General features: G+C 39.8%; 1 protein-coding gene across 1 annotated transcript; it reads right to left on the reverse strand.

Moving 5' to 3' along the window:
• LOC146466455 (melatonin receptor type 1B-like) lies at positions 1-8,615 on the reverse strand. Its single transcript, XM_085127329.1, has 2 exons — positions 8,481-8,615; positions 1-1,532 (listed from the first exon to the last, which is right to left on the reverse strand). The coding sequence occupies exon 2, from the start codon at positions 1,485-1,487 to the stop codon at positions 414-416; it is 1,074 nt and encodes a 357-aa protein (XP_084983455.1). The 5' UTR covers positions 1,488-1,532; positions 8,481-8,615; the 3' UTR covers positions 1-413.
• Positions 8,616-12,511: the final 3,896 nt, after the last annotated feature.

Consider the following 12,511-nt stretch of genomic DNA (forward strand, 5'->3'; position numbering starts at 1 on the left):
CAGTGTCTATTGTGCTAATCTAGCTACTCTGCATGCGACTCAAAGTGTAAGAGGATGGAACTGAAAAGAAACCAAGACACCCTTTGTTGTCCACATTCTATTAAGCCTTGCCCTCCGCCCATAACCAGGCCCCTATTGTCATTGTCATTACTGTCAGAAGTATTTCAATAGGCCATTTCCGAGTTGCTGTGAATCTCATTATGAATGCAAGGCTAAGTGCAAATCGTTTTATATGAAGATTAGTTTGGTTGCATTTGAATGAAAATTTTCATAATAAAAACTTTGCACTTAGCCTTGCTTTGACAATGAGGTTCAAAGCAACTCGGAAATGGCCTATTTAAACTTAGCCTCCCTCGCAGTCGTTTTTAGAGGGCAATACGAGTCCCCTAAAAACAACTGCGTGAGAGGCTAATTTAAACTCTACTCTCTTCTGGGATACATTCGTCTCCAAGCCTCTGCTCTTCTGGGTGGGCCACTTCTGCTTTATGAACTCTATTGGGGTTCCTGATACGTTTAACAATGCCACACACAGGAAGCAGTAACTTGCGAAATCCAAGCCGGTAATTTTTGTTACTCAGCCCATAAATGAATGGATTGACACAGCTGCTGATAAACACCAATAGCGAGAGTCCATAGTGCAGTTTGCTATCAAGCTTTGTCTTTCCCGCCATTGCCAGTGCGTAGCTGATCTGACTTGGCGCCAAACAAACTATCAACGTCAGGCATGCAGCGCCGACCATCTGCGTCATTTTCCCGCGCATTTTGGCTTTACTCTCTGCTGAGGCGACCGTGGATCTGCTGGTCTTGTACATCATGTGCGCGTATAAGGCAAACATGGTGAGGCTGGGGAATACCATTTTTAGCAAGACTTGTACCACGCCCACGATGGCTTGGGTCGGCTGTTTACCCCAGGAAAGTAGCCATTTACAACGTCGATTTGGGGGATTTGACGGAACGTATCCGACCCCAAAGAAACCGCTCCCTAACAGGATCAGTGACCACACCCATGCCCCCACAATGTAGATGAGGGTTCGCTTCCTGTTGAAGGTTTCTTTATACCTAGCAGGATTGACCACTGCATACCAACGCTCCGTCGTCAGGGCTAAGCAGATGTACGCCGAGAAAACCACCAACTGGAAAAGGAACACACGGCTCCATATAGCTCGGCAGAAAATCTCGCCTAAGATGTGATTCGTGGGATAAGGGAACGACTCACCCAGAACAAAAGCTGGGTATGTGACGAGCATAATGGCAGTCAGCACATCAGCTATGGCGAGGGACAGGATTAACATGTTGTAGGATTTCTTTAACAGCTTTCTGTCACGCCAGAAGATAGATATAACCAGTATGTTCCCGAGGAAAGCGATTGTAGCGATAACGGAGTAGGTGATTTGTGTGAAAGGAGTTATACCACGTGGAGCTGTAAGGCCGCTATCTGGGAGCGGTGAAGGAGATGAAGTTGAGTTACTGATTGAAGAATTATTCATGTTGCTGTGACTCTTGCAATGCCGTTCGACGAAGTCTTTATATAACTGAAAGTGTATAACAATTAATTTAATACAGATCATATCAACTTAAAGTAAGGCCGTTGCCATAAAATGCCATAAAATGTTTCGCCTCCCGTCTCAAACTCGACCTACCGTATATTTTCCAAAACGAGAAAAAAAAATTGAAAGGGAGTTATACCAGCTGGAGCTGTAAGGCTGCTATCGGGGAGTGAAGAAAGTTGAGTTGAGTTCGTCGAATTACTGATTGAATAATTTTTCATCGGTTGTTGTAACTGTTACGATGCGTTTCCTGTTCCTAAGAATATTTGGTCGCTGGAAGATGATAATAACTGAAAGGGTGTAAGAATAGAGGGCAAATCAATTAAATACGAAATCAATAGTAAAAGGCTCTATTATTTACTTACGAATACAGTTTATCAACATTCTTTACTATTTTATCAGTAAGTGCATACGAAATTTATAAATACATTAAATGTATAAATACAGAGAAATACAACTTCTTTAACTAAATACACTGGACTGCGGGTAGCAAAAGCTAAATGAAGCGGGCAGAGTAAGACAAGAAGAAGATATAAATAAGGGAGTAGAATATACTTAAAGAATCAAGTGATTACTTTATGAAATTAATAAATAAATAAATAAACAAATAAATACATACATAAACATAGTTAAGTAATCAGTCCATGTTCAGGAAAAACTGAGGCACGACAGGCCTGTTTCGAAAAAGCGTTGCCTTCTCTCTTCAGGTGCGAGTTGAATGGCCAAGATCAGGTCTTTTATAGCGAGGGTTTCATGCGTGTTTTAACAGGTATGCATTGGCGTGCCGGCATGTGCTTGTTAACTCGTTTCTTTTGTTTAGGGAACTGCGATGCGGCTCGCACAGGATGAAGTACTTCTCAGTGGTGCAAAGATTGCATTTTTTGTTAGAGTTTGAGTACGGCTTGGCCCGTGCCACTAATAGTAGAATATATTAGTGGCACGGGCCAAGCCGTACTCAAACTCTAACAAAAAGTGCAATCTTTGCACCACTGAGAAGTACTTCATCCTGTGCGAGCCGCATCGCAGTTCCCTAAACAAAAGAAACGAGTTAACAAGCACATGCCGGCACGCCAATACATACCTGTTAAAAACACGCATGAAACCCTCGCTATAAAAGACCTGATCTTGGCCATTCAACTCGCACCTGAAGAGAGAAGGCAACGCTTTTTCGAAACAGGCCTGTCGTGCCTCAGTTTTTCCTGAACATGGACTGATTACTTAACTATAAAGCTCCTTACTGTTGAGCACTTTACAAATCTAAGGAAAAGCAACTTTATATATATTACATAAACATATATGTATATATGATATACACTGGCGGTTTGTGGTTATACGTTATGAATATTGCAACAGTTTAGAGATCAGAGTAGACACGTCAACATAGGTATCCTCAAGTGACAGAACCTTAAGCGGTAGCGCTTCCTGTAGTTTTTTCTTAAAGTTATGTTTGGATAGTTTCCGAATATCAGGTGGAACACTGTTCCATATTTTAGCTCCAATTCTGGAAAAGGAATTTTTTAAAATTTATTTATTCGAGAACGTTTGATATAAAAATTGTTTTTGCATGAAAATCTGGCAAAAAAAAATCAGTAAAAAGCACGCATATAACAACCTGCATTTTTCCAAGTTAGCCTCAAAAGATTCTTATTATATACAATTGGTATTTACTGAAAAAATTAGGCTGTTTAGCTTCTTAAACGGGATCATATTTTCTTAAGAAAAAAAAATGTATTTGTTGGCGGAAGAGTATTGGTATTGTCAATTGTTTATATAAAATATGCATATAATCATGTCTAAATGACTGCAATCTAAACAAATACCATTCCTATATTTATTTTTAAGTTGTTTTAAGCTTATTTCCCCCCAATGCTTTTATACCGATAAAACACAAGCTTTAAGTTTAAAGGGATTCTAAAATAAGAACCTGTTTCAAGTTTTAGCTAGGTTATGTAAAGGGTGTCTAAATGTTAATCTTAGTCTAGCAGGTTCTTACTTATTAGGCTGTTACATGCAGGTTTTTGCGGTACCGTATTTACAAGCTCACTAGACTGCAAGCAGTCCCTTTCTGGATAGTCCAGAGGTCGCGCGAAATAGCCGAGCGCGAAAAAAAAAAAAAAAAAAGAGCGAACAAGCAGAAGGGGGCCTGGGGAGAGGAGGAAAAAAGTCTCTTCTCGTTTATTTCTCCTCACTCCAGTCTCGCTGCGCTATGAGCGCACCATCTCGACCAACCAGAAAGGGACTGCTTGCAGTCTACAAGCTCACGGTCCCCTGTTGTGTACAGATGTTATGTACATCACATAACAACAACAACAACAGCAACCGGTTACTTTCAAACATTTCAGGATGGCTTCAAACTCCTGGTGGTAAGAGGTTAAAACCGATCGAAGAAATTTCTCAAGAAGAGCTTAATGCCTGCCTTTATGTTTCTACGCGTTTACGAGGACTCCAGTTACAAAAGTTAATCTATGAAATCCGAACGAGCGGCGGCCATAATGTTCATTTCCGTCGCTTCGCACCACTCAGCAAAACATTATTTACGCTTTTCGATAAGCTTGGAGTTTAAAAACTTGCACTGAATGCTTGTCTCAGTAAGGTTGTTCCTCGTATACTTGGACTCGGCTTGCCTTAATTGTTTTTTTTTTTTTCTGCAAGGAATTCAGTAAAGCATAAAAAAAGCCGTGTAATAAAAATTGTAATACTGCGCAGCGTAGTCAATAAATGTGAATTCAAAAGTTATAAAATAGACGCTGAAAGATAATTCGAAACCGACGTTTCGGCAATGTTGCCTTCTTCAGGGTACAAAACTATACTAGTGCAGTTGTATTTTTGTCTGGTTAATAAAACTGCGCGTTTTCTGATTATGTTTAAATAACGGCTAGGAAGTTCGTTGCTGAGGTAAATAGCGCGGGCGTAACCACGGTCTCTCCTGAGAACAAGATTGGTCAAAGCGGAAAAAGATGCAACGGGTACATACAGCTGTACTGACATATTTAATGAGAGTGATGAGCTAGCCTTCACACGGCAAACTCCTGCTTCTCAGTTCTACACTTCAAACCTTCACAAAACAATTTTAAAACAGCAACAGGGTGCACGTGCCAAACAAGCGCCTGAGAAAGTAGCTTTCTATTTTAGAGACGTACTATAGAACTCTTAAGTTCGTGCACTCCGGCATTGCAAATAAAAAAATATATAATAATAATAATAATAATAATAATAATAATAATAATAATAATAATAATAATAATAATAATAATAATAAATAAAATCTTTCTTTATTATAATATTCCAAGCAAAATTGATATTTACAAGTTTTAAAAAAAGTAGAAAAAAGAGCTATTAAAACCTATTTACAATTCAATATTTAAAATTCATTTTGATTAAAAAAAAGCGACTATTTCCAAGCACAACAGAGCTATTTTCAAGCACAATTTTTTAACAATAGTAAGACTAAAATTTTGATGAAATAAAAAAGTTGTTAAAAAGATCCTAAAATACTAATTTACAACGTCACGCCATCATTCACTTTCTAAAATTAGCGGAGACACGCTTGGCTAGCGTTTAAGCGGCAGTCATCAATGAAATCCCCAAATGGAATTTTGTGAAAAGGTGTCCTGGAGCCTCTTACGCACGTGTGTACCGACCTTAAAATCTCAAAAGAAAGCAATGTTCTAATCCAAGTGATAGTAATGTGATAAGGTTCCTCATTCTTTTCTGAGAGCTTCTCGGCTAGGCGTTTGAGAAAGCAATTGCAGTCGGCTCCCATCCCACCGTTGGTGGTTAATGTATTATTAATAATAATAATAACAATAACAATAATAATAATAATAACAATAATAACAATAACAATAATAATAATAATAATAATAATAATAATAATAACCGTCAACTCAGGGCGACGCCCTCTGTCCGCGCCTCTTTACCTTGTGCCTAAACCCGGTATCCTGGCTACTAGGTGCCACCTAGGGATATAGGCTTTCAAGGCCTATAGGTAACCCACCTGTTATATATAGACTATCTTAAGGCGTTTGCGTCAACTGAGGCCATGCTGAACAGAGTTTTTAGGTCTGCTAATAACGCCATACAGGATATGGGCTTACATTGGAACCCCAAGAAATGCAATGTCCTTCATGTCAAGAGGGGTAACCAAGTGCAAGATGCGGTGGGGACGACACTTGACCCCTCATCAGTGGTTGAGAGTTTCAAGCCAGGGACCAGTTATAAGTTCTTAGGAGTTCAAGAAACAGTGACACAAGATGGAAAGCTGGCCCTTGACTGCGCAGCAAAGGTGAATCTGAGGAGGTTATCGGTGATATGGTCTAGTCCTCTGTCAGATATTAACCGAGGAAGAACCAGCAACCAGCTCGCAATGCCAGTGCCAACCTATCTGAAGTGGTCTCTACACTGGCCTTTCACAGAACTGCGGGTTATCGAAAGAGAGGCTAGAAAGATCATCTGTGAAAACTGTGGGAACCATCCCTTAAGCTCGTGTGAAGTTTGAAGTTTATCTGCCTTTCTTTCTAATATATTTACAATTTATTGAGTGGTTAATGTATGGCGAGTTGACCTCTAGAAACCACCAGGCTTATAGTTGAGGCCACCTCGTACCTAAAAAATATATGCTTGTATAGTTTGTGCAACAAGTGTGCGGCTTTGCCAATTCAGTGCGATTATTTTATTACAAACTCTAGCAGTTTATACTTAAAGTTGTATCTCTTTGGCAAGAGAGAAAGGAGGGCGTGGCTTGCGCTCAGTTGATCGTGAATACAAGTTGACCGAGATCAAGGAGGCAATGAAGCTTTGTCTGAACATGGATCCCTGTATGAGGGCAGTGCAACAGTTTGAAGAGAGGGCGGTAGAGAAGGGACACACGTCGCTGATGAAGGAAGCGCATAAATTTAACGAGGACCTGGGCATGAGCCTGTCTCTTGAGTACCCTCAACCGTCGTGCCGGTCTGTGAGCGATCCTGAGACGGAGATTAAAGGACCAAAGATAAAAGAACACCTCAAGAAGGCAGCTATGGAGAAGCTGAAAAAGAAGATCAAGTGGCACGGCCGTTTCTTGCAGGCTTGGTGGTAGGACAGCGAGCTAAGTCAGAGTGGATGCTTTGCTTGCTTACGTGATTGGACATATGCTCCTTCCCATACCATCGCTGGGGTAGTAGAGTTGTACGAGCAGCTCACGCCCACTAAGGTGTACACGGTCCTAAAAACAGGTGCAGCACAGGGAGACGTCACGTGTAGACTGTGTGGGAAATCTCCTGAGACGCTTGCGCTTGTGCTAGCGGGGTGCTCTGCTCCGGCCCATTCTAAATACCTACAAAGACACAGCGCAGCACTGAAAGTCCTCTTCTTCGAGATGACGAGGTATCTGAGGATAATTGATTCAGTCCCTCCCTGGTACTCGCATGCAGTGCCCAAACCAGTCTGTGAGTCATCTGAGGCATTAGCGTTTTAGGATGTTCCAGTTTATGCGGAACACACCATTGTCAAGGCTAACAGAGTGGACGCTCGATTTGTGGACCACAAGAATAAGAAGGTGTGGACAGTGGAGATGTCCTATCCGTGGATGAAGCATCGGGAAAAGAAGTCCGAGGAGAAGACGGTCAAGTACGGGCCACTGCGATTCTAGCTGAAGAATCAGTACCCTGCCTATGATGTTGAACAATGTAACATCATCATTGATGTGCTGGGGGAATGATCAAGGGACTTAGACTTGACAATGAGGAAGCTCTTTGGCAGCAGCGACTATGACATATTGAGTACTCTCAAAATAGTGAGAACTTTCAAAGCTACCGTCACTGGACTTTCCCTGAAGGAATAGCACAGGAGCTCAATATAGTTTTAGTATCAGAGAACTTAAGATTGTCTATTAGATTTTTATCTTTTATCGCCATTTTTTTAAACTTTTTTTTCTCGGCAGTTTTCTTTTTATAGTTCGCATAGGTTACGCTGAGCGCCCTATGGGTTTCTATTTTAGAACCCATACGTTTATCAACTGCGCAAAATAATAACAATAATAACAATAATAATAATAATAATAATAATAATAATAATAATAACAATAATAATAATAATAATAATAATAATAATAATAATAATATCTAGTAAGGGACCAAACGTCCTGTTGTATTTTCATCTGCCTTTTTATGCAAATATTGGAACAAACTAATCTACCAATGTATTTTTAGTTTTTATTTTGTTATATTATTTTAGTTTTTAGTGAAATATGTATTGTCGCTGAAAAGTTAAAGGAACGGAATTTTATTTCTACTACAAATTTCTGAGCTGCTTTTAAAGTTTCCGAAAAATTCTCGTTGAACTTATTCTTCGCGCGCAGTAAACGACATTTTTTTGCCCCTTCGAAAACCAAGGATGAAGTTTTCTCATTTAGCGAAGCCGCCAGGGACACCTCAAGAAGGAAATTCTAGTTTTTCTGGACATGTACTAAATTCTAGATTTCTGAGGAGATTATGGTTCCTTGAATTATCAAAAGAAAATACTCACACCAAAACAAGCAACATCAAATTTATACCACCGTACCTATCTTCATCTTTTTGTGTCCAATGAGTTAAACGCAGAGAAAATTATTTTCATGCTAGAATCGCAGAATATCCTCTCTTTTTTGAAAATAAACATCTTAGACAACCAAAAGTTGTTTTCGTGAAGTGGCTGTGCTGTATTGTGAGCAAGAAACTACGATGGCGTAACGAAGCAAACGAAAATTCACTTAAAAAATAGGATTCGCGTTATTTGAACTAGTTCAGGGGATTATTCCAATTCGTTCAACGTATACAATGTGGCCGAACAGGTGGAAACGGCGTTCAAGTTGAGACGGAGAATGGAAGATTTCCCGTCATATGCTTACCGTTCCATAAAAACCCTTTAACTTGGTCATTTCTCATAGTCTCATAATAGTTAAACATTTAAACTTACCTGTCAGTCTGAAATGGAAAACGATTACTTAGCTTGAAACCAACCGATGTTCGATCCGTGTATTTCCAACACATAGCTAGCTGTGCTTTTAGGAAGCATATTGAAAATACACAGGCAGTTATGATTGGGCAAAAAAGAAAGTGTACACACCTGTCCGCTCCTCGGTTGCGTGAGACTTACCGTGTTATTTACCGACAGAGCTCACTTTTGACACTAGGCTGGTCTAACAGGCAGATGTCGCTAAATTAAATAAAATAAAATGCAAATCAGGCATTGTTGAAAGTAGGGGATCTTAGTCTCTATTCACATGAGGAAGTTTTCCTTGAGATTGATTGAACAGGTTCTATTAAGACAATGCTAACGTTTTCGTTTGTAAATCATGTGCAAGTTTTCGTTGAAGTCGTTCAAAAATTGAAACGCCACTGAACGAGTTCCATGGAAGAAGAAGACTGCTTGTCAAAGAAAATCGTACAAACGACATTACAAACTTTTCTAATGGAGATTTTTTTTAAGGGAAACGTGCTCATATCAGTATTGATCCACCAGTTTGCGCTTTCCTGTTTTTAAGTTGCACTGATGATTCACAGTAGTAGAAGGATCTTTACACCTGTCTTAATTACTAAGTATACCCGTGCTTGGCTTTAAACATGACGACTGACCGTTTAACTTTTAATAAAGCTGTGTGCTGTGTCTCAATATCTGTCACCAAATTCGTTCGTATATTATTCTGTAGATATTGCTCTTCTGAACTTGTCAATAACTGCCAGAAATTTGGCCAGGGATGTTTGTTGTTTAACATCATTTCAATTTTTTAAACGAAGGAGCAACAGAGAGGACCAGGATTCATTTGTTAAGTAACGATGAACAAAACGATACCTTGTAATAAGCGATGAATAAATTTTAATTTACTGTTTTTATTATTTGAAAGTGTAAAATGTTTGTTGTCTTAGTTCAGGCTTTTTGGTAAAAAATAAAATGTAAATCAGGCAGCATCGAAAGTAGAGGAGCTTAGTCTCTTTTAGGCTGGTTTAATACTCACGAGGAAGCTTTTCCTTGACAAGCATTTTTGACAATTTTGACTTGTTCATGTTAAGAAAAATATATAAAATGTTCAAGTCCATTTTCAAGTAAGCTATATATAGTTGCGAGGTTTGGTCGCCAATGTATGGGACAGAAGGCCAATTGTTGATGGGGTCTTCCTTGTCTTTGATGTTGTTATCTACTGTGTTGGTCTTTTTCAGGGTGTTGTACCAGAACCAGCGAGTTAGCAAGTTTGCAATACGTGAAGAGAAGTTCGGTTCCAAGACATGATCTTTTTGAGTTATTTAAGTTTAAATTTATGCAAATTAGGGAAGCAGTTTCTGTGGATACGGTCGACTAATGCTCTGATCCAAGAAATTTTCTGACGCCGCGGAACAAAGCTGTTATAGTTGGTGTATTGACCGATAAAACAGGTAATTGTGCACTTCTTAACATAATCAAGCATTTGTACAATATACATTGACGTAATATATAAGCATTTGCGCTCTCGTGAACATTTAATTCTTAACGGCTTTAATGGATTTCCGTTCAGTGAGCGCGCTCAAGAAATCACTCATTGCATGAAAACGTCACCCAGCGCAATTTCTGTCTTCCCTCCTACGCTCGGTTGCTTGTTCTCGCTTAGTTTAGAGAGTGGAAGCCTGGGTACGGGCTCTCATGTACTTTACTTAAGGGCTATGTCTCAAGTAATGGTAGACATAAAAGAAGAGCAGAGACGAGGAATGTTAAAAACTCTTCGTGCTTTTAATATCTCACAATTGGCGGTAAAAAAATTCCGTTCTTAATAGCAGTGTTACAAGAAACGACTTTTCCTGTAACTTGAACACAACGATGACGACAGTTTCGCTTTCGAGTATCTCGCAAGACTAGTTAATCTTTCTTACTTGCGAGGAAAGTTGCGGACACTGTATGTTGTCCACGAAATTTCGCCTTCAACCTTCCTCGCAACGGCGTCTCATTGGAGATTGCAGGAAAACTGCCTCGTCTAACAGCGCCTTAAAGGTCACTTAATATTTGGTTTGAAATAAATTACATTCATTTGAAAAGTGCTATGCAAATGACGTAGTCGATTTGTTTTTTGCAATAAATAATAATAAATGGTTTAATTTAAGCTCACGCAAAAGGTTTGAAAAAAATTCTACATGCATGTTTTCCTTCCTTAATTTGTTAACGTACCTTATAACCCTGTGGGGATGGGGTGGGGGGGGGGGGGGGGGATACAGGCTAATGTTAACGTTAGTGTTTTTAGCGTCTTCTCTCTCTGAAAATGTTGCTTGTCCGTTGATGGGTGCGTTTATTTTGTTAGTTCATCCATACCATCCAAGTGACCACTGTGGACGATAATCACGTAATCGTCTGCAATACTTGGTCTTTAAACATGTTTAAGGATAAGGGTTAGCTAGTTTTGGGGAAGGGGAAACTCTGTATAGGGATTAGGCCTAATTAGTTTCGGGGAGAAGGAAGCTCTGTGTAGGGATTAGGGTTATCTAGTTTTGGGGGAGGGGAAACCCTGTATACGGAGTATCCGTTTGATCGCAGTTAACCTGCAGTCTATCTTGGATGATGTCACAGTACCTTGTATCCGTTTGACCGCGGTTAACCTGCAGTCTATCTTGGATGATGTCACAGTACCTTGTATCCGTTTGACCGCGGTTAGCCTGCAGTCTATATTGGATAATGTCACAGTACCTTGCATCCGATGTTCCGTTTGACCGCGGTTAACCTGCAGTGTATTTTGGATGATGTCACAGTACCTTGTATCCGTTTGACCGTGGTTGGCCTGCAGTGTATTTTGGATGATGTCACAGTACCTTGTATCCGTTTGACCGCGGTTAACCTGCAGTTTATTTTTGAATGATGTCACACTACCTTTTGTCCGTTTGACCGCGGTTGACCTGCAGCGTATTTTGGATGATGTCACTGTACCTTGTATCCGTTTGACTGTGGTTGACCTGCAGTGTATTTTGGATGATGTCACAGTACCTTGTATCCGTTTGACCGCGGTTAACCTGCAGCGTATTTTGGATGATGTCACACTACCTTATATCCGTTTGACCGCGGTTAACTTGCAGTCTATCTTGGATGATGTCACAGTACCTTGTATCCGTTTGACCGCGGTTGACCTGCGGTCTATCTTGGATGATGTCACAGTACTTGTATCCGATGTTTCTCAGTGGCTATTGAGCTAGCCTAGCTGCTCTGCATGCGACTCAAAAGTGTAAGAGGATGGAACTGAAAAGATCCCAAAACACCTTTCGTTGTCCACATTCTATTAAGCCTTCCCCTCCTCTTATAACCAGGAGCCTATCATTGTCATTACTGTCAGAAGTATTTCAATAGGCCATTTGCGAGTTACTGTGAACCTCATTATGAATGCGAGGCTAAGTACAAATCTTTTTACATGAAGATTAGTTTTTTTCCCTGTACTTTTACCTGTACCTTTTGTTCGTGGTGTTATATTGGGGAAACCGGCAGAGCTTTCAATACCCCAAAAAAACAACATTTGAGAAACACCAAAACTGCGGCCAAAGGTTCTAGAATTGCTAATCACGCCTGGTCCAACAACCATGTCATTGATTTTGAAAACGCGTCAATTATTGACAAAGGCACCTTCAGAACCAGAAAAACATTAGAAGCGTGGCATACCAGAGTTACCTGGACAATACGACATTCTTTATAACAAACATTCATAATTATTTACATTTTTATTATTTTGCAATTCACGCTTTTTGTTTAAATTTTCTCATCGCTTTTCTATCATTCATTTTACCCGTCGAATACTGCAGTTCGGGCAGTCGAAAGCTTGCAGTTTTTTAGTCATTTTAGCCAGAGGTCGTTTCTAAAATTTTAACTATGTTTCATCCTGGCTACGGCCCCTCAATGTTTTTAAGATTAGTTTTGTTGCATTCGAATGAAAACTAATTTTCATAATAAAAACTTTGCATTTAGCCTCGCCTTGACAATGAGGTTCAAAGCAACTCAGGAATGGC

The sequence above is a fragment of the Pavona decussata genome, unplaced genomic scaffold (genome assembly GCF_977016875.1).
Source record: "Pavona decussata unplaced genomic scaffold, jaPavDecu1.1 SCAFFOLD_143, whole genome shotgun sequence".
Classification (NCBI taxonomy): Eukaryota; Metazoa; Cnidaria; class Anthozoa; order Scleractinia; family Agariciidae; genus Pavona; species Pavona decussata.